Source organism: Hippoglossus stenolepis, chromosome 5, assembly GCF_022539355.2.
Source record: "Hippoglossus stenolepis isolate QCI-W04-F060 chromosome 5, HSTE1.2, whole genome shotgun sequence".
NCBI classification, from domain to species: Eukaryota; Metazoa; Chordata; class Actinopteri; order Pleuronectiformes; family Pleuronectidae; genus Hippoglossus; species Hippoglossus stenolepis.
The window spans coordinates 24,480,805-24,504,509 of NC_061487.1; the positions used below are offsets into that span (position 1 = coordinate 24,480,805).

General features: G+C 41.2%; 1 protein-coding gene across 1 annotated transcript; it reads left to right on the forward strand.

Moving 5' to 3' along the window:
- Window positions 1-119: 119 nt before the first annotated feature.
- Window positions 120-14,789, forward strand: hsf4 (heat shock transcription factor 4). Its single transcript, XM_047339987.1, has 12 exons — window positions 120-245; window positions 2,877-2,985; window positions 3,614-3,741; window positions 4,411-4,535; window positions 6,316-6,391; window positions 6,954-7,021; window positions 7,550-7,649; window positions 7,916-8,034; window positions 8,583-8,813; window positions 8,955-9,072; window positions 9,366-9,431; window positions 14,730-14,789. The coding sequence occupies exons 1-12, from the start codon at window positions 120-122 to the stop codon at window positions 14,787-14,789; spliced, it is 1,326 nt and encodes a 441-aa protein (XP_047195943.1).
- Window positions 14,790-23,705: the final 8,916 nt, after the last annotated feature.

Sequence of the window (23,705 nt, forward strand, 5' to 3'; positions counted from 1 at the left end):
CAGAAGTGGAGTTTATCATGGAGTAGTCTGGGATTTGGCACACACACACGCACACACACGCACGCACACACACGTTTGGTTTCCTGTTGTAAACATCTTGGCAGTGGACAGGTGTCAGTATGCAGGAGTCTCCAGGGGCCATGGGTGTAGACGGCAGCTACGCCAGCAACGTTCCGGCTTTTCTCACCAAACTGTGGACGCTGGTGGAGGATCCGGACACCAACCACCTGATCTGCTGGAGCGCTGTGAGTCACAACACACTGTGCACACACCGAACAAGTAGTCATGAGGGTTACGTTTCCACCAGGGTGTTCCAACAACATCATAAAATGTAAAAGTCCTCTGAACCGTCAGTCACAGTAACACACTCTCTGGATTCCCTCATCATTTTTGTACCAATAATGTAACAAACAAATCAAAAAGTAACTGTGACTCGACACAGTCGTCCTTTTTAAAAGAAACAGTTTTGTATCTTTAAAAATAAAAAGAAGATTTTCCATATATCCATGACACGAGGAAGAAAGCTGTGGTGAAAATGACACGTTTTCTCTGGGCTCATTAGATCAAAAATATATAAACGGCAAACTTTATGAGGATAAGAGACTTAAACAAATACAAATAATAATGGATTCGAACCTAAAAGATAATATAAGTATTGTAATTAATACAATTATATTGAAATAATATGATTTGGAGACACTAAAGACCGTTTTACTCCTGAGGAACCTGTTTCAAAACAAGGCCACAGATGGATTCAGGCTGATTGATTGATTGATTAATTGATTAATTGAGGCTCTCACAGAAAGAGGAACCCTAATACTTCAGTGTCTTCAATCTATTTGCATTTACCTTAATTTAAATTGATGGTTGCAGGATCTTTAAGTAATTCCACAGTCCGACAGGAGATGATCTATAGTTCACTAACCAGGGTGTCACTGTTTTCATTTAGATTAATAACTAGCTGCCTTTCTGGAAGGAGTTTAACTAGAGACTCTAACATCTGAGGACCACAGGTCGGCTTTAGTGCAGATGGAGGATGTGCAGAACAGAAGTGGCCTGATTCTTTCCTCATGTAAAAATACCAAAACAATAATGTAAAAATACTTGTATATACAGTATATAAACCTCTATTAAGCTTCAAGTGGAGGGTTTATAGAATAATAATGGATTCATTAACAATTCATCGTCCGTCCGTCATAACGCTTCAGAATGTGTCTATGAACCCAACGTTTTGCTTTTCATGTTGTGTGAGGGATCCATTAAAATCATGTGCGTCCTCTGTTGAAGTACAAAGCTGATGATGTTATTGTAGTTTCCTTTTGACCTTTGACCCCGGACACTCAGCTGACAGTAGAATGTGAAGGTGAGGCAGCATTAGTAAAGTGTGAGAGGACACACTGCCTCTCTGCTCCGGTTTGAAAAGAAGCAAACACAAAACAGCAGCTGTCCGATCCCACGAGTTCAGCATCAGCCGTCGCATCGTCACTAAACACGCACGAGTAAAAACATCTTATTACAAATTGTCATAAAGTTAAGTTATACATTTAGCACCAGTGTTATTTTAGATATAATTAAAAAATGCATTTACAAGCTTTGTCAGAGCAAAACAGAGCGGCGGAGGTTGACCGGGCGAGAGAGCATGACTCATCACTCAGGGAGAGAGAGAGAGAGAGAGAGAGTTTGATTGGCTGACTGAGCTGATATATCTGCTGATGAAAAGATGTGACACCGTGTGGGAAACATAAATCACCACCTTACAAACATCCTGTCATCACTCACGTCACATGACTTCACCTACAGTTGTGTTGACTCATCAAAATGAAGAAATGATCAGCGACTCAGCTTTGGTTAAATTTCAAAGTCAAACTAAATTGTATTTTTTCTTGAATCCTCTGATATTAGTGAAACATCAGAGACGTTTTTCTGTCTTTAGAATCCAAGAAGTGCACAAATCATCTTTAATCTGATGTTCAACAGTCCAATAATCCCTTTTATATTGACATGAACACTATAATCACCGTCATCAATGTGAATTAATAACATCGCAGATCTGATTTTGGGATGTGAGTCAACTTAATTTTGGGGATTTGATGTTTCCATAGAAGAAGCTGTTTATCATGTGTGTATAGATCCTTTACATCAGTGCAGAACTATCTTCTTATTTTAACCTGGAGATCTTCACTTTGACTGTCGTCTTTACATTTTATATCTCTGACCATATTTAGTTTTTAATCAAAGTTACATAGAAGTGATCGTGAACGAGGTGTAACTCAGCTACTGAAGCACATTTGGTGTTTTTAAAAAGAAATTCATGGCTTTTCCAGGTGTGTGAATAACAAGGAATCCTACTTGATTCAGAGGAGGTGATTTAGTGAGAAGGTCTCTTTCTTCACTTCTGTACCAACCAGCCCCCGAATACTCCCAGAAGTTTAATTATATATTTAAACTCAAAGTGTAGCTGGGTGACTTCATTTTGGTTTCATTTTGAAATAAGGTAGCTTGACTTTAAATACCTCTAAATATGTTTTACACAATAGGTTTCCACACAGTTTTCTGCACCATTTCTATGATAAAAGACATGAAACATCTTTTTATTTGTTTTTGTGCTGTAGCGCAATTTAAAAAAAGGAAAATGTGGTGGTTCATTTGATATTTGGTTGATGTTCAGAATGATTACATCGACCAGTTTGTGTTTCGGTCGAGGACTGAGCTTTACTTAACAAAAAAAACAGACAATTGAAGTTACTATTTTGACCGTAAATGTAAATTTGATTAAAGAAAGATCATTTAACCGTGTCCAGCATTTAAATTCTGCTCTGTGCAGTGAGACATGATGGAAACTAACTCTCCACCTGTGTCTCTGTTCTCTGTTTCAGACCGGGACCAGTTTCCATGTGTTTGATCAGGGACGTTTTGCCAAAGAAGTTCTGCCAAAATACTTTAAACACAATAACATGGCGAGCTTCGTTCGACAGCTCAACATGTGTGAGTACATACACTCTCTTCTCCTCTTCTCTCCTCTTCTCTCCTCTTCTCCTCTCTTCTCCTCTCCTCTTCTTCTCTCTCTCCTCTTCTCCTCTCCTCTCCTCCCTCTCTTCTCCTCTTCTCTCTTCTCCTCTCTTCTCCTCTTCTCTTCTCCTCTTCTCTCCTCTCCTCTCTTCTCTTCTCCTCTCTTCTCCTCTCTTCTCTTCTCTTCTCTTCTCTTCTCTTCTCTCTTCTCTCTTCTCTTCTCTTCTCTTCTCTTCTCTTCTCTTCTCTTCTCCTCTTCTCTTCTCCTCTTCTCTTCTCTTCTCCTCTCTTCTCCTCTTCTCTCTTCTCTCCTCTCTTCTCTCTCTCTCCTCTCTTCTCCTCTTCTCTTCTCTTTCTCTTCTCCTCTTCTCTTCTCCTCTTCTCCTCTCTTCTCCTCTTCTCTTCTTCTCCTCTCTCTTCTCCTCTCCTCTTCTCCTCTCTTCTCCTCTTCTCCTCTTCTCCTCTCTTCTCCTCTTCTCTTCTCCTCTTCTCTCTCCCTCTCTTCTCCTCTCTTCTCCTCTTCTCCTCTCTTCTCCTCTTCTCTTCTCCTCTTCTCCACTCCTCTTCTCTTGTCTTTGTTACAAACCGTATTCTTTATTCCTAGATGGTTTCCGTAAGGTGGTGAACATTGAGCAGAGCGGTCTGGTGAAGCCAGAGAGAGACGACACAGAGTTCCAACATCTGTACTTCCTCCAGGGACACGAACACATGCTGGAACACATCAAGAGGAAGGTCTGGACACACACACACACACACACACACACACACACACACACACACACACACACACACACACACACACACACACACACACACACACACACACACACACACACACACACACACACACACACACACACACACACACACATTGGGGCAGTGTCTTAACTTGAATGCAGTGCTCATGTAACGTGAGCATGTAAAAATAACAATCAAAGCCATTAGGCTGACATGGTTGAAAAGTAAAAGCCAAAAGGATTCAGTTGCACAGATGTTCGACACAAACCTGAAACACAAAACCAAGTAAATTGTTTTTATTAAGTCTGCAATCACTTTTACAAAGTTTACAATAGGAACTGTACATTTTTATAATGGACACTCTGTGCTGGATGAAATGAGAATAGATTATCAGATTTATTATAATTTATCCTGATGGGAGCGTGAATGCCCCGGATGTTTTAAATTTCATGGCAATCAATTCAGGGGTTGTCAAGCGATTCAAAGTCATTAGGATTCATCCTCTGGGGACCATCAATGTCTGTGAAGTGGACAGACCTTAGAGCCACGGTGCTAGTTTGGCTTCTGACGTCTCTGTTCACAAACACAGAAGTGGAAATATAAGGTTGTACATGTGCTTTAAGAGAATAATTTACCCAATCAGGCTGTTCTTTGTGTCTGCAGGTTTCCATAGTGAAGAGTGAGGAGACCAAGGTCCGTCAGGAGGACCTGAGTAAACTGCTGTATGAGGTCCAGCTCCTCAGGACGCAACAGGACAACATGGAGTGTCAGATGCAGGACATGAAACAGTGAGTCAGTGTTTTCTGCTCTGGCCACAAAAACAGCACACAGATGGACAAAGCCATTTTTAGGCTCAGGGAAATACCAAACAGTCGGTGCAGTCCCTGCTGTGGTTAATGGTTAAATGAGAGAGTGGTAGTGGCCCCTCAGGGAATCAAACATGTGAGATGTGGTAATGACACAAGCACAGTCAAGGTTTAATTTACAGCAGGATCATTTTTAATAAGATGTTTTAGTCTGTCACAGTGGAAAAGCTGTTTGGATGTTAATCTTTACTGGTTTGAATTCTCGGCTTAACTGGAAAAACACGATCCAGGTGCTCAAGTCACAGTTGTTTCAGTAAAGTGGTTCATCGATCATCTGAACAGGATCATTAACGTTAACTGTTTAATTCTCCGATGTGAAACAGGACTGGATTAACAAGCAGGAGACTGAAGATCCTCAGAGGCTTTACTGTACATTATTATAACGGTGAATATATCTGAATAACATTGACTGACACAGGTCCAAGGTTAGAACATAATCTAAAAGCTGTGTTTGGTCGAGGGGCCAAAATGTTTCAGGAGTCTGATTATTCAACTGAATTTTATTTTTACTTTTTTAAATTGTAATCCTGTTTAACAGTAAGTCACTGCAGTATTTTGGTCTCTAAACCTTTACTATTATTACTGAATCCTATGAAACTGCAGCCTTATTTTAACACAACAGGAAATCCTCTTATCTTCATGTTTTTAATACGATTTAAAAAGAAACACATTAAACCCCGAACAACAACAAACTGCCTTTAAACGCCACATTTGTCTTTTAGCTTCTTTAGAAAAAAACAAAGTCCTGATGCGTTGCTGCTCCGGGAGAAATGGACCCGTGCGTTATTCCTCTTTTCTAAGTTGGAACAAATCAACCCGGTGGATGAACTGACTTTTTCTCTAGAAGCTATTGTTGCTGAAAATAGCTGCAGTGTGTCCATTGTGTGATGGAGCTGCTTTGTGCTCAGCATTGTTTGCTAATGAGAGGAGAGAATGTTCACCTGCTCACCACACACACACACACACACACACACACACACATGACATTCTTAGAAAGCATGAACACATGTGTGCACGTGCTCATGCAGGTATAAACAATGGTCAGAGAAAATTTTCCACCGCAGGCACTGTCTTTTTTTATTTTATCGTTGGAATTAAAAATGGATGAAAGTCTGAATCTGAAACCATCTCACATCTGATAGAGTTAGAATAGTGATGGTTGCATCCTGGATGTTGTAAACTCAGCTCGATGGCTCGTCCACCTACCAGCTGTTTGCAGAACTTGTTAATTTAAAACTACAAACTGACCTTTCATAGATTTATACACCTCAATCTGCCTGAAGGGAAATGTGACGAGGGTCTAACTTTAAACCAGAGGGAATAATACCAACACCTGTTTGGTTTTATTCTGGATTCGCCTCCTAAAGTGAAAACATCTTCAAGGGGAGCAAAGTGTGATGCCTGCCCTCGTGTCAGTTGGGTCTAGAGGCTTCGGGCCCGATCTCACGTCCAGTGTAAAGTGGCGCAGTGTGTTTCACAACTTGTCGTGTTGTGTTATTACCGAATGCACCTTTGCCCGTATGAGCACCCATGAGCATGTTGGTTTCAGGAGAAGTCGTCAGGAGCATTTTTTGTTGCAACGTTACCTCGAGACGATGGAAATCTACTTTTACAACGACTTAAAAACACTATTGAACATTGGTTTTATTTTATATCTTTGTCCTTCTGCTCTCATCCGCCTGTGTCGTCTCCTTGTTTGCAGACAGAACGAGGTTCTGTGGAGAGAGGTGGTGTCACTGAGGCAGAACCACACGCAGCAACAGAAAGTCATGAACAAGGTCAGTGTGTGTGTGTGTGTGTGTGTGTGTGTGTGTGTGCGTGTGTGTGTGTGTGTGTGTGTGTGTGTGTGTGTGTTTGTGTGTGTGTGTGGAGGGTCTCATGCACTGTTGGAAGCAAACAACTGTAAATGCATATATGTGCATCTACTCTGAATGATTAACAGAATAATATTTCTGTACTATTACCTCTGAACTACTTTTACATCTACTTAGATATCCACAGTCCCCCTCAGAAGTGGCTGGATAGTATTTTTATTTTCGTCGTGAGATCTTGATGCTTGGTTTCAGGTGTTCTGATATTTCCAGTTGTACTTTCTCCATTTTACAACTGTAGTAGATGGAGATTCCATGTTAGGTTCAAATATCAAACACATTCGATGACATGATACCAGGTGGATGCAGTATTTTTCCTTTTCCTGCTTTTATGTTTCAAGCAGATAATAATTTGAAATTGTGTGTCTACTTTCAGTGTGTACTTACTGTATGTGTGTGTGTGTGTCTGTGTGTATATGAGACAGAGCGAAGATGCTGACTCATGCTGTGCTTTCTCTCTCCCTGCCAGCTGATTCAGTTTCTGTTCAGCCAGATGCAATCCAACACACCCAGTACTGTGGGCCTAAAAAGAAAGCTGTGAGTACACACATATACTCACGCGCACACACACACACACACACACACACACACACACACACACACACACACACACACACACACATTGGAGCAATCAACAAAGTGAGACAAACAGGGCCACAGTGGGGCAGAGGGAAGGGCTGGCTCAGCTGACAAACTGAACAATCTAACGCAACGAGCGCTATGAATGGAGACAAGTGCTGAATCAGACACACACACACACACACACACACACACACACACACACACACACACACACACACATACATACACACAAACACACGCACGCTGACACACAGGGAAGGCAGAGCAGAGTGCGTGACCCTGCTGCGGCCTGTGTGTGTAAAATGCTGGTTCAGCTTTGTGAACAAGGCCGACATGAGAAAGGAACGACACACTGGAGCGCCACCAAAGTGCTGAAGAAATTTGAACAACCAACAATCTGTGTTTAGCGTCTCTTGACTCTTAAAAACCCACAATCACCATGTTGTCGTCCACTCACTGATTGAGGACCGATGTTGTCCCCAGGCCCCTGATGCTGGACGATGGTTCTCCGAGCCCTCCGGCCTCCAAGTTCAACCACAGTCACCCGATGGAGCCCATTCACGAGCCCTTCTACATTCAGTCGGTGAGAAATAACACAAGTTACACACACGGAGGGAATCACATTGTTCAGCAGCTCAAGACAGTTCAGCTGAAAACTGATATAGTGATTATTATTTAGAATTAAAACTAATTTAACATCCTCCTGCAGTGAGTCCTCATAGCTGTGAGGTTATATCAACACTAGAGGGAAGCAGTGTGCAGCGACAGGTTCAGGGCCTCATGTGTATGAACGTACACACAACGTTATTAAAAAAACTGAATCACAGTCTTCCTCCTCTTCATCCTCAGCCATCCAGTGACACGGCTTCCTGCTCCACTAGTGGTCTGACAGGAGGACCAATCATATCAGACGTTACTGACATGTCTCAGGCCAGCATGGCGCTGCAGATTCAACCCGATGAGACGAGGTGGGTGATGCAGAGTCACATTAATATTTCCCATCATCAAAAGTATTTTGTCCAAGATATTGTGACATTTAAAGTGCTGAGTTAACCCCGCCTACCTAGTTATAAATTAATTTAGTAATGTAGAAAAACAGATTTAAATGGAGGAAAGTAGAAACACATTGATGTAGAAATGAATAAATATGGGAATGTAAAAATACTGAAAAAGTATGTGTAGAATTACAGAAATAAATAAATGTAGAAATATGGAAATAAATAAATGTGCAAATGTCGAAATATGGGGAAAAAATGCAGAATTAAAAAAATAAATGTAGGTATACAGAAATAAATAATTCACTTTAGAAATAAATAAAAAGTAAATACATGTATAAATGTATCAGTAGCCCAATTCATTACCAAACTGTATGTATTTTATTCATGTATTCAAGTATTTATTTTGGCATTTACTTATTTATTTGTTTTTGATCGAAGTTGTTCATTTATGTATTCTTAACTTTGTCAGTTTCGCTCCTCCACACTTTAGTCTCACAGTGTTTGACTCCATTAAACAGGGAGAAGTGCATGATGCTCATCAAAGAGGAGCCTGTGAGTCCCGGAGTGAGAGGAGGAGGGAAAGGAGGCGGTGTGGGTGGAGGAGAGGCCGTGGCCTTGACCTCCACCTGTGAGGTGTGTTCCTCAGAACCTCCCGTCCTCCCTGTGGCAATGGTCCAGTCTGTTCTGGAGGGGAGGGGCTCCGCGGCCTCTGTGGTGGAGAGGAGGGGTAAGAGGCCGGTTCTGGACAGGTAAGGTGAACGCACACCAACTTTCACATGTTTGAAGGATCTGTGTGTGTGTTTATGAATTATATACAACTCTGTGTGTCTGTGTGTGTGTGTGTCTTGGTCTGTGTGTGTGTGTGTGTGTGTGTGTGTGTGTGTGTGCAGGGTGGAGGTTTCAGATGCAGTGGAGAACGTGGACATGAGCCTGGAGGAGCTGCAGCAGCTGCTGCTCAGGAGCCACCAGCAGAGCTCTGTGGAAGCTGGGACCAGCGCTGTGATGGACGTCAGTAAACCTGCACACACACACACACACACACACACACACACACACACACACACACACACACACACACACACACACACACACACACACACACACACACACACACACACACACACACACACACACACACACACACACATAGAAACACTCTGACAGGCGGCAGGTTGCCCTCAAGTAACTGATATTTAAAATTTCCAACCGGTACTTTTATCTGCCTTTCTTTATACACAGCAGACATTTAAGTGATCTATTATTTAACACTGACCTGAATCGTCTCCCCTGTGCCTCTGCAGCCCTTCAGTTTAAACCTACCTCTCACCGAGTGGAACTTCACAGAGATGGAGTCCAACCTCAAATCAGTAAGTCACAAAGTTTCTGCTATGTATCTGGGTGCTTTTGGCTCAGGAGGTAGAGCGGGTTGTCCACAAAGTAGTAGGATGGTGGTTCGATCCCTGTCTCTTTCATTCTGCAAAGCTGTATCATCCCTGGGCGAGATACTAAATCCCAAATTGCTCCTGATGCCTTCACCGCAGTGTGTGATTGATGTATGATAGGAGAAAGTGCTGCGCTTATAGATGCAATGTGTCTATGTGTATGTGTGTGTGTGTGTGTGTGTGTGTGTGTGTGTGTGTGTGTGTGTGTGTGTGAAAGGGTGAAACATAACTGTTCAGTAAAAGTGGTGATCATAATTTATTTAAAATAAAAGCGCGATGTAAAAGATAATTTCCCAAACCATTTAATGAAGATAACAACGGAGCAGAACGATGACTTCACACTAAACCACCTCCACCTTTAATCTTAATGCAATTTTCCCTGTTTCTTTACTGATTAATAATTAACGAGAGCAAGAACATTAAGGACTAAACAAAGGGCGGACGACCTCCTCGTGTGGAGACCCATTAACAGAATAGATGGTCAAAACATCAGACTCAGGGATTTGGTTTACCTCTTAAAAAGATGAGTCTTCTGGATGTTGAGAGACCTCTTGTTGAAAACTACTTTCTTTCAACTTGCACTAACTGAACTTTTGGCCACCCGGGGGCACTGCAACACAGCACATATTATTATCATATATACGGTTGTTATGGTGAATGTGAGCCATCAAACAATCATCGTTCTGTCCACTTGTTGAGTTTAAATCTAATATTTTCCCGCTTTTTTGCTTTGTTTTTGGTCTCCACCCACTCTTGTAAGAAAATATCTGGTTCTTTAGCAGCTAAATGCTCAGTTGTGTTCACTAGCTAGTTTTGTCTGTTGGCTGTTTGGTGCTGGGGGTTACCCGAGCTGACACTGATAAGAGCTTTGATACTCAACTGAAAACAGTGAAGCTGTGGCCATAGCAACTGAAGCTGAAACACTTAGATCATTCTCTGTGGGTTCATCACTGTGAGCAACGCCGTTCACGTTACACATAATTATTTCATCAAGCATCAAAATAAAAAAATATACTATACTCAAATCTCAACCCTTTGACACATGTGTCATCTGCTGTTGCACAGAAGTGATGTGTTGGATGAATGGGGGGGGGGATCTCCCTGCATTGCACCTTTAGTCTTTGCATTTAGAATGAACAGCTTGAAAAACACATGGGGCTGCGTTGGTGTGCAGGCACCGTCTGAGTCACACGTCCACAAGTCCCAGTCACCAAACTCCACAGCTTCCATCAGACAGCGATCCAGTATTTTTAGTAACATTGGTCATCATCCAGAAATGTGTTTGAACAGGATGTTGGTGGAACTGTCCTCATCGAGACATCTGCTGCTTTAAAGGAGGTAAATGAAGCTGCTCTGTTTTCTGATGCAGAGTCAACGTTAAGGCACAAAGACACATGTCTGATTAACATGGATGCTGTAGTTAACTCTTCTGCAGAGTGGAAACACACCACCAGGTGGAGGTTTTCTACCAAACTGAACAGAGTCAGTTGTGCTTGTGGATGACGATCACGTTCTCCGATGTCACTCATAGATTCAGGATCCAGAACTGGGTCACAGCTAAAAAAAAAAACACATCTGCCCTCCGACCCCCTGTTCACAGTCTGTACCTGCAGAGCCCATAAGTAACACTCTGTGCAGGCAAATGAATCAATAGCGTCATTGAAGTCCAATTTTCTATCCACCTTGCACCCGAGAGACAGGATGATGAGGCTGCTCTTGATATATTGTGGGGCTCTAATAGTTTATCATGCACTTCACCCCATGAAAAGCTCTCTCACCCCCAGCTAATAGTTTACGGTACCTCTCTGAAAATACTTTGCCATCTGCTGCATCGTGTTAAACAGCTTTCGGAGACGTTAGACGGGAAATTGGTTCCGTGAGTTAATGACTCACACTGTGAATTTGTGTTTGTCCTCATCGTTGACCCTGAATATCAGAAAGTAACTGTCTCTTGAAAACGTCATGGACGACATGGACGTGTTTTCTACTCCTGAAAGACGGCCAGCACGTTTTCTTTTCCTCCCGTTGTAGCCGTTGTGTCGAGGTCACGAGTCACGAGTCACGAGTCAGTCTCAGCTGTCAATCATGATGTTTCTCATCGTTTTTATGCCATCAAATAATTAATTAAAACCAAACTTACCAGAAACGTGTACTTTGACTTTTTAGTTTGGTCCAAACCCCTTCTGCTAACATGGAGGAGGTGAGGTTTATGAGCTATACTGCAGTAAGACACTAGGGGGCGATCATGAGTTTGGCTTCACGTCTTTATTTACAGTTTATGGTCACAAAAGTGTTTTCACAGAGAGTCCCATGTTTAAAAGCCCCAGTGGTGGCACCAGGAGAAATACAGTGTTTTCTGAATGAGGATTATTTCTGTCCCTGGTGCTCTGCAGAACTTTCAGCAAAACAGTGAAAGACAGAGAGTCGTCTTCCCTTGTTTCACACGTTTGGCTCCAAGAAGAGAAGAATAAAAGTTTTAAACTGTTAAGTTCAACTTCAAAGTCCAAACTCCTGAAGACGTGCAATCAATCCTTCTGCAATATAGCTCAACTCAGGTCTCATTGACAGTCAGACGCATCTTTAATGTAGACCACACTAGCTCTGCTCATTGCATTTTATATATATCATTTTTTTTAATTCCCCAATAGGAATGATTTGGATAACTCGACCACATGTTGGAAATGTAAAAAGTTACTTATTTCTCTGAAAACGATTCAATATTCCCCCCATATGCTGGGATACCAGGCTGAACTGAACATATAAAACAACATGTTTTATTACGTGTTTTCGTTCAGATGAATCAAATGATGAAAATGTGTTAGTTACAAAGTTTTCACAGGAGCTGGTATTGATCGATTTTCTTACATTTTGAGTACAGCTGCTTCCCCCTGCTTCCATTATTCATGTTGAGCTGCACTGATCATCTCCTGGCTCCAGCTGCATGACTCACACACACACACACACACACACACACACACACACACGCACACACACACACACACACACACACACACACGCACGCACGCACACACGCACGCACGCACGACACACACACACACACACACACACACACACACACACACACGCACACGCACGCACGCACGCACACACACACACACATACGCACACACGCACGCACATACGCACGCTACGCACACGTACACACACACACACACACACACACACAGAAGACTGGGGTATTGATCTTCCCGTCTAACTTTTGCTGTGTTTTTCCCCAAAGTGACAAACGTGTCCCTAAAGAGCCGTGAAGATGTTCTCATGGAGACTTTTGACTAACTAATGACTTTCATGATGTTATTTAATTCAATATTATCATGAGTCATAAGCCTTTAGATGGGGAAACTTTACTGTTGATGTGTTGTAAAAAATCTCTGTTGAAGCATTAATAGTCAAAATGTTATTGAAGCTTGTGAGTTTCTCACTAATTAGCCATTAAGTCTGTAATTATGAAGAAGAGCGTTTCAGGGGACTTTGGGGGCCCCAGGCAAAATGGACCTGGGCCAATGCTTGATTTTGTGAAGCCACTAACAAATTATGTTTACAATAATTAATCAATATGTACATTAAAACAAGTAGTTGATAAATTCAGGGCCTTCCCAGCAGGTCAGAGATACGATGATGCGGTGCAGTGATTTATATTCAAGCAAGCAAATTCATAAATGTCATTATTAATTTATCATTATATTTATTCTCTTTATTCAAACTTCCATTTAAGAAATAAATGATGATTGTCCCTCGTTTATAATCCTGTTGCATATCCTAAAATTAGCTATTTAAAATACACCCTGATGATTCATTATGGTGGAACAGGATTCTCAGTATATATCACAACCTGCGCAGATGTAATGAACAGTTCTTTGCAGCTGAGCTCTGGAAATAACAAAATCCTTTTAAGGCCTTATTCTCCTGTAAGTGCTTCTATATAAAACTGGATCGTTATACGTCAACAGCTCCTGTGAGAGAGAGAGAGAGAGTTATCATCATCCATCATCCAGAGTCCTCGCTCTAAAAAGCATACTCATTGTAAAACCGTATTTAAAATAGAGTTTGTGTCTTTTTTTTTTTTTTTGTGTGTGCAGCTGACAGTTAGCACCATCCTCCCTCTAATTAGAGAGCGCTGCAGGTTTTTTCCACGTCCTGTCACAGCCCTTTTCTGCCTCACGCTCTGGTAATTTATAAAACTCTCCGTGCCGTTTATACCCCGAAGACGTTGTGCAAGAAGCCTCCGCACGACTCCGAGATCTCTAGTTGTTCACGAGGGAAAATCTATTTTTTATTAGTCGAGAAATGATTTTGCCTTCCAGTGCTGAGGCTTCTCTTTCTCTGCTGGTTCATTCACACCGTGTCTGTCACTGTCTTCTCTTCTCTCAGGGCCAGCAGACAACTTACAACCTTCCTTCACTACATTATTTTGTTTGACTCTTTATTTGTTTGTGTGTGTGTGTGTGTGTGTGTGTGTGTGTGTGTGTGTGTGTGTGTGTGTGTGTGTGTGTGTGTGTGTGTGTGTGCGTGCGCTCACCTCTACCCTATTCACCACTGCTGCTTCCTTTCCTTCCATCTGTGCTGCGCAGCTCAGCAGAAGCACTTTCATATGAGGATGTGGTGGCCGTGACGGAAAGTGGAAGTTAGGGTTAAACTTCCTGTTGAAGCCGTGCTCCTTTCATTCAGCTCCAGGGACATCATCTAGGAGACGGCCTCTCCAACCCGAGGAGCTGAGCTTGTGTGACCTGTGGCATTTACACTGTAATGAGATATGATAACGTATGAGGCTGGCTCCATGCAGCGCTGAGGGAATCTCACACCAGTTCAGCACATTTTACTTTAGTTATACCTGCATGTAATAAATTATACATCATGTCACTACATTAAGGAGAATTGGAAACACAACTAAAAAGCTTCAGAGTTAAAAGTGACACTGTAACATTTTGCCTAACTTAATAACACTTTGTTATCGGGCTGTTTTCTCTTTGTCTTTTAAAAGTCAGACTTCTGGGTTTTCACTGTGATATTTTTACTTCCTCTTTATTCTACTCACAACTTCTGCAGGAAACCATGAAGCAGTTGTCCTGACATAGTGTTGTGTTGTTCTTCATACACATGTATTTGTTGTATTCACGTATACTATGGACTGTATTGTATGTTATATATTGTTTTATGACATGAAGAGTAATGTGTTTAATGTGTGTTTATGTTCTCCTTCAGTACATGTTTCAGAATCAGGAGGCGGAGGCTTTTCCAGCTGCAGGCTGTGAGGAACAGTGATGGAAGGTAAGAGTCCTGTGACTTTATCTGTTATATATATATAAGACATTATATATTTTTGTTTATGTCCCCGAATCCCATGAAAAGACCAGAACCTGCAATGTCTTATTGTGTCTTTAAATACTTTCCATCTGTCTGCAGCATCCAGCCACAAGAAGCATTGTTTCCTACTGAAAATACACATTTCTAATGATGTTAATCATAAAACATTTGTTAAACTCAAACTCAAAAAGTTTCTGGAGACTCTTTAAAGATGGGGATCAAGCTGATAAGTTCTTATGTCAGCCGGCATTGGCTGTTGAAAACAAAAGAATCCCATGTCAGACTTTACAGCTACACATGAGGAGCTAACTGCGTTTTCCTAGAAAACTGAGCTCAGTCAAACTACTTTTCCCCGAAACTGTTCTTTATCAAATAATCATTTTATTGCCATGGTGACATGCAGGTGCTTTTTATTGAGCAGCTGTAATGTGGGCACGTGGCAGATCTACCATTTATATATTGTAATAGTCAGAACATTACAGGGTATTTTATTTACTTGATGTCTGTCTGACAAACATTGACTGAGAATAATTGGTTCCTGTAACGGCGGCTGACTGCAGGGACTCAGACAGGAAACCAGGTGAAGGTGAAGAGTTGCAGGTGATTAATGAATCTGTTGTTTCCTTGTTTCTCTCCTCAGGCCACAGACGCTGCTGTTTCCCTCGTGGTTCCACTCTGCAGGAGTTTGATCCCGCGGCCCTTCCCAGGCTCTGTCCCACACTTGGCTTTATTTGCATTCTTACATCCACATACATACAACAGATCTCTGCAGGTAATGTGGATGATTTTAGTTTTTAAAGAACTGATAAAACCTTATAGTTCCTGGTTAGCTGAGAGCTATCGATCAGCTACTGGCTCCGTGGGAATCAACACTACCAGCATCAGCAAAGACGCTGGTCTGAGTATTAAACACATATCCCCCCCCCCCCCAAAAAAAAACTAGTGTGTTATGACATATGATTCTATCTAGACTCCAGTATTCAGCCAGCTGGATGCAGACCGTGCATTCGTGGCTCCAGCACTTTAGTCTTTGTGTGAGAGGGAGTTCCTGCTTGTGGAAGTGATTTTTCTTCTTCCTCTACATAATCTACTATGTAATATTTTTTCATATTTTATGCTTATTACAAAAAACATTTTTTATTGAGGGGCAAACTTTAGTAAAAAAAAAAATATATATAAAAAAGTCACTGGTGGACAACGTAGAATATATTACAAGTTATGTAAATATTGTCAGTCTGTGTAAAGGTGTAGGAAATTTACGTGCTCCTCATATGATTAATGCATTTCAGACGATGATAAATGTGTCGAGACGGACGAGAGGTGCGTTAACCTTTGTGATATCAGGGGTTCTTCTATAGAGACAAATTTAATCCTGCAAGGAACCTTTGATTTTTGAGATTTTTACACATTTAAAGACCCATCTAATCTCTGCACATGTCTGACATGTAGCCAGAGACTTAGTTCCTTCTCTTCTGTCCATTTACATGTGAAGTTTGAAGTGTGAAGAAAGACTTCTCATCGACAAAAGCATGAACACCGCTGCATTTTTGCACAACCTGTATCACTAGATATATTTAGTTATATAGAAAACAGGTCAGTTACTTTTTGTCTGTAGATGACTAACACTCTGTGGCTCTAGACATGTGTGTCTAAAAGAGATACCGGCCACAGCGGCAGGATTTTTCCAAATACTCAGAAACAAGACGTTCACCAGGAGGTGTCTGAATGTTACTGCTGCTGTCATCTGGAAACAAAGACCACAAGTCGAGACTGAGGAACTTTAACGATAAACAGTCGAGACAACGAGACGCTGGTTTTCATACTTGTCCGGGAGCCAGTCTTTAAAAAGATTTCATCATGGTTCACTATGTTTTATTCAATGTATGGTGGGGTGGTTACTTGAGAATTTAATCTGATGTAAGACTTTGAATACCTGCTTGAAGAAATGCATATGAATTCTCTTGATTATGAAAAATCCTTAATGATTATGCCATTGGATGTAAAATATTAATCCTCAGCGCTGGTTGCAGGCAACACTTAAACTGTTGAATATAGAGTTGAATTGTGCAATAATGTACAGAACTGTGAGAACTCACAAAATTGCAATACATGGATGACCATAGGAATGTAGGAAACAACAACTGTGAGTGGTGGACAGGAACACAGTGAGACGCACTGCCGGAGGAGAATGTTAGCCTGCGAATATAAAAGCCCAAATTGTATTTAAAGTCCAGGGGAGGCAACATAATCCGTAAATAAAGATGGACGACACATCTCTACTTCCTGTGCAGAAATGAAGCCAAAATATACCAGATATGGGTGCGGCCATCTTGCCCTGGTGATGTCATTTGGAGGCAGAGTCTGTGCCGTAGTCAGCGTGGGGTGGGGCCTCAGTATCGAGACTCGCTCGACCAATAGCGAGTCAGTCTCACCTGTCAATCATGGCAAACTTATTGGATAAATTAACACTTTTAACATCATTGTGATAAGAACTAGATAAAGGGACAGAAACCATCTTTGGAAATAATTTATTTGCCATGAAGACTTTTTATTATCCACGTCCTACGATGCAGCAGCCACTAGAGGGCGATCCAGATGTTTTGGCTTCACTTTTGGGAAGCTGTCATGGCGTCCATCTTTACATATGGGAGGCACATAGCTAAGGTGGGGCCCAGCTACTGCTAAATGCTAACTTTGTAGGATCTTGAAAGCTCTTGCACAACTGACTGGAAACCTCATCAGGGCCACATGCTGCTGCTAGCAGGGCTAAAATTCATTTAGCAATTTGCATTAGCTTCTAGCTCTAGGCTAATCAATGCATTTTTTAGATAAAGTCGGCCTACACTTGATTCTGTCGTGAACTACTAAATACTAAAACTACAACAACTATAACTCTTGAATTAATAATACTTGCTGAATGAGTAATGCTGTAACTGTGCATCTAGATTTGGTACAGTGTGATTCAGCAAAAGTTAGAAAAAGAAATTCCTCAGACATGATCACAATTGAGTTTTTCTTGTCCTACGAAAAGGACAAATAGTCCAATACGTCCGGTTAGAGATGCACTTGAAGCATTTTAAAGAAAGTGTTCATATTGATTTACCTAAACATTATGCTTCAGTTAAAAAGCCAACGGAAACTGCCCCCTGCAGGTTAACATTTTCCCGGCAGACCCTCCATCTGTGCACGTGCATGCTTTGAGGAGAAGGGAGGAAAAGCAAGCTGTGGTGTGTAACAAGTGAAATTGCACTAAAAAATCACACATGTATGATAATTGCGAGTATACGGTACATTTTAGACATAGCATTTATTCTTGTTCCTCATGATAATATGAGTGTTAATGATTTTTTTTTTCCAAGGAGTGATAAATACACACATTCAGTTGCCGTTGTGTTCTTAACTTATTCTGTTTTTACCCATTTTAATCATTTGCACTGGAAATAAACGGATGTGTGTTCAAATGACATTTATGCTTGTCAGGATTGCAAATAGAAGTATTTTTGTGAGTGAAACGATCTCTGGCATCCCAAAAGCACCTCTGCACTACGAGGGGACAACACCAGTCAGTGCTGAGCATCAACTGACAACACGCAGCTGCTGTCAGTGACGACACACAGACAGAGGAGCTTAGTGCCGAGCTGCTTTTGGAAGTGGGCCACAACCTGCTGAACATGTGAATTGTTTTACGTGGATTTTTGCAAAGACTAAAGTGTATTGTAACACAGACCCAAAGGAACTGAACATGTATTCCACCTGTGTATGAAATATTTAAGTTGTTCAAACAAATAAAAATGGAAGAAAGAAAGACTGAGAGACTCTTTCTTTTAATTGGTGCGTGGATTTCTATGCATTTGCTTTCCGTGACTTCTGAATCCTCGTTAGTTTAACTCCTGTCTGAACACAGCACTCGTCCAGGTTGGCAACATGATGAAGTAATATGTATGTTTAGAGAACAAAAAACTAAATGAACACTCGAGCAAACATCTACTGTAAATGACAGAAACCATGTTTATGGAAAAGTGATTTATTGTGTACGTCACTCACATGCTGCCCGCTCAGTATCTTGCCTAAGGACACATCGTACGGCCAATCCTCTGGATGGTGGACGACCCGCTCTACCCCCTGAGCCACTGTGTCACAGGGACATCATGAAGAGCTGCTTCACACGGCGGTCGTGTTCTGACCTGGGCCTGTGCCCATGCACAGTGCTGGTTGTACTCCCACTAAAGTGACATGATTCAAAATCAATTCCATCTAGGTACGTCCGTCACATTCTCTTTGCTTGTTTAGTTTTCCTTCTCCATTTTTCCCCCCTAATGTAAAAAACCCTATTTTGATCAGTTGTATTCAAACACATGTTTTATCTTCTCTGGGCCTCTGAGGACAAACAAAGAGGCTGAGGTGGACTCGTCTGTAATAACCAACACACAGCGTCAAACACGTGGCTTCGAAATAAATTGCTTTTCATTTGGAAATGCAAATGTTCCTTTGTCCTCTACATGTCACACATAAACAACCCTGTAGAAACGGCCTGTCCTCTTTACAGAGCTTCCTTTCAACGCTGCCATCGGGACATTGAAGAGATATTTTTAGAAACAGTCATTTGTGTGTGAAAATGATTTTGGCAAACACTGAATTTCAAGGATAGAAGCTATGTTTGGTTTTTTTGGGGACGTGACACAATTCTATCTTAATCTACCTTAGTGTTATTTCATGTTGTCAACATGTAAGCAGACATATGGAGTTTCAGGTTATCACCTGCCTGCAGATCAACGTGATTATCTGAGGTCAGGTCCGTTGCTGTTTCTCTGTTGCACCTGTAACCACAACCGACATTTGTGGTAAAGTTTACTGACACATCTTCATCACACTTCTTCATCACCTCATCACAGTGAGAGGTCGACTAAAACAGGATTTTAAGCTGCTATGAAGCTGCTCTTGATATATTTACACCATAGTATTTTTTATTATCTTTTTTTATTTAATTTAATTGTGTCTTCTTCTATGGTTTCGGTGCATCTATCAACTGCAGTTGTTTTTTAATGTGATTTTTAAATAAACTTGACTCTTTTAACATATAAACACAATAAATTGAATAGTAACAATAATCGGGACAAAAATATAATTCTGTATATAAACATTTCAATGATAATTTATATTAATATCATTAAATAATTTTATGGACAATTTCAAGTCTCTCTCTCCCTCCGGAGACAGAAATATATTAAGCCTAATAATGAACATCTCTGTGTTTTAATTGCATTTGGATTAATGAGTTATAACATATTCAAACTAATGAACTAAACATGATGCATATTTGTCAAACCTGAATAAAACAAGTTAGATCAAAACCCAATGTGTTGTTCAAATAACCTTGTTTCTGCAAAATAAACCATTTTCACTCTAAAAGTTTGATTAATCCTCATATAAAAATGTGTGATGGAGCCAATAATCATTCAATTTGTAAAATATATTTATATTTTATAAATAAAGCGGATACTTATATTTATATTTATATCACTTTACCACAATACCAGCACATCACCAGTGTATAGTCATGCATTAATCTTTGTTGTGCCACAGTACCATCTGCTGGTGCTGTCACTGTGAATTCATATTAGAAATGTGTCTAATACTGTAACAGGTCATGACAGTGCAGACATGTAAATACTGGTGCAGGTAATTTTAGAACAATCGCTTCTTTACACTAGATATGAGATGAAAGGGTTTCGAACGTGTCAACCAGCAACATCACAGAAGCTTGTTCTGACGTTTCGAAGTCGACACTGACTTTAGAATCCTACACACTAGTGATCCACACTCACACTGACACAGGAAGCACAGCTTCTATAAATACCATCATCTCTCTTCTCAGCTCCGTGTGTCTCGTCGACTCCTCTTCTCGTGGCTCCGCGGCGCTTGAAGCCGCTCCGCTCTCCAGTTACGCCTCTGATGGAGCAGATATTCCATTTGTGAAGCCTCCAAATTCGATTTCCTGCCTTTTAAACCGGCCATCAACCTGAGAGTGTCAGTGGTGGAATCGCTGTCTGAAACAATGAGGTCAGAGAACATGTCTCTGGTTACTGATCGGAGTTACAGTCAGAGTATGAAGTATGAAGCTGTCTCCCACATCCAGACTGAATATCGCTGACAAATGTGTATTTGTTGCCTCGATTAATGTTTTTTTCAATTTACTCTCCAAATTATTGAATTACCTGTCAGTGTTAATGTTACAAATACACAGCCTGATGGAAGTATTACGATCTATTCATGAAACCAAACTGTGATTTCAATGTGATGCTGCGCCGTCATCATCAGGTGCAGTTTGAAATGCATGTGGGGTTAAGATTTGGGCTGGGCTCTAAAGAACCCCTCGTCCAAAACACATGGAAAAGTGAGACACACAGAAACACAGATACTGTATTTCTGGATTCCTTAGCATTGGATTAGTCATTAGTTACAACATCATTAACTTTATCAGCTTTCTTTATTGCTGCTGTTGAAGTTTATAACTTTCCTCTATCATTTCCTCGTGCTCTCACTGGAGGCTTCACACAACAAATCCTTTGTGTTTACCAGCACCTGAAGAGTCGATTTCACATTGGACTTAGGTCAGGACATGTTGAAGAAGTGTGAGCTGGATGATGGTTTGATCCGTGGACTGTATGTTACTGTGGCCTCACTCAAACACATCATGGGAAAACACAACTGCAAAAAGCCACACAACGGAAACACAACCGTAATGGAATTGACAACGGAGGTGAGCTGTTACCTCTGACACCATCTTTCCCCCCAATTTAGTGAGTTGGTAAACTATCCAAAAAAACAAATTAATTTCCATAAGCATTGAAGTAGTTGAAACAGCACAGTCTGTGCTCGGAGCCAATAACAGTGTTGGACTTAAAAAGAAAATTCTATTGGTTAGAAAGAAGAACGTGAGAAGGTGTGAGGGAGGAGGATTCACACGCTGTTCAACCATCTGATAAGGATTCATTTGAAGTCTGCTGGCCTTTAAGACTGTCTCTCTCCTCCTCCTCCTCCTGTTTCTATTCTCATCATCATCCACTGCACTTGTTGGGATTATTTCTCAGCCATGTCTCTGTCTCTCGTGTAGCTCAGGATTTAACAGACAACTGCTGTCTGAAAAATCACATCAAATCACAACTTGTGTCATTGGGCTTCACAACATCCTCTGTCAGGAAAATACATCTGTTTAACAGGGGGAATAAAAAACATAGTGACCTCAGAGAAAAGCCACATGTGAGGGACAGAAGTGCAACAGAGTGTAACTGAGCACACGATAAAAATAACAATATTTACAACATTCATGAGAAAAGGCAGTTTCTGATATTTACAAAGAGGCGTATCAATGTTTAAAGTATTTATACCAAAGAAAAGCAGCAATGATCATTGTACTGATGGCAGTATTCCCAATGAGAGTAGTATATGTGAGTATTGTACATCTAGACAAGCAGAATGGTCATGCTGCTCAAACAATGTATGATATACCAATGATATAATGCAGCGGTCACTAGACCATGTTCAGGTATATGAAGGATAAATAAAAGTCTGCAACCATTTTCCCACCATTCAGATAAACGGCTGCATCACTGAGTAGCGGTGTGACCAAAGGAAATCACCTGATTGTAAACATCAGAGCATTCTTTAGTTTAAGATTTCATGCCCCTGCTTCAAGTCGCCTCATCCAAATCTGAGAAGAATGAAGAAGCATGATGGTCTCTGGGAGTTTTCGCGCTCTGTCATGAATGCAGCAGTGTTTTTTCCTGACCTCTGGATCAGCTCTAACGCCTCGGGACCCAATTCTTCTTCCACAGGCCACAGGCCGGGCTCACATAGGAACTCACGGGCATGTGTCTTCTTTGCTGCTTGAATGTGACGGCGCCGATTCCTCTGGAGGCATCATCAGCAGGATCGCTCTTCCTGGGTTCATATCTCCACCGAGACAAAACTGTGTTGTCACGAATCAATAGATCTCTGCAGGCTGCACGACACCGAGAGGTTTGTTTTTGGTAATTTCCAGCAAACTTTCGCTATCATTCCAGAAGACTGAGGGTTTACTGCCAAGTGAAAACCAATCAAAACAAACTAATTAACGGCGAAACTGGAAAATGCAGACTCCACTTTCAAATAAAGAGAAAGTTACACTAAGTATGAGACAACGAAGTCGAAACGATGCACATGATTGTTAAATTGTTAATTGTTAATGATCCTCGGGCCTGCATCAGATTCTTTTTCCAAAGGAAACTCTCCTAGCGGCCGTCAGTGGTGAACTTTAAGGGACCTCCAGCATTTTGTTCACCGTCACCATCAGTGCTGCAGCCACCAGCTACAGTCAAGGATTAACGCAAAATTATTATAAAACTATTGCAGACAAGTGGGCCTTTAATCAAGGTTTGAGACTGGGCCATTTTTCTTTAGAGACCATGGATCAAGATGTAGTTTCTTGAGTAAAGGTTAAAGAGTCTTTCAAATGAGTGAATTAATCACTGATGCACCAAAATGCAACCATCAAAGGGAGAAATGCTTCTTCTTTGTAGTGCACACACACACACGCTGCTGTTTCACCATCCTCCCCGTCGAACCGTTTAGATTTTTGAGTTTGAGTGTTATCATGTGGTTTTCCTATGATGAGTTGGATTCGCCGCTGTGACAGAGACGGTAGTGTGTGTTGGACTAATCTGGAAAATGGCCGAGGAATCAAAGGGGGAGAGGAACTATTGTGCAATGACGTGTTTGTGGTTGCGCGGAACGACAAACTGACTTTTATGATTATCTGCACGTAAATCAATGAGTCGAAATGGAACCTGTCTTATTGTGAAGATCAAGCTCCGGGTTTTCATCCAGTTGTGAATC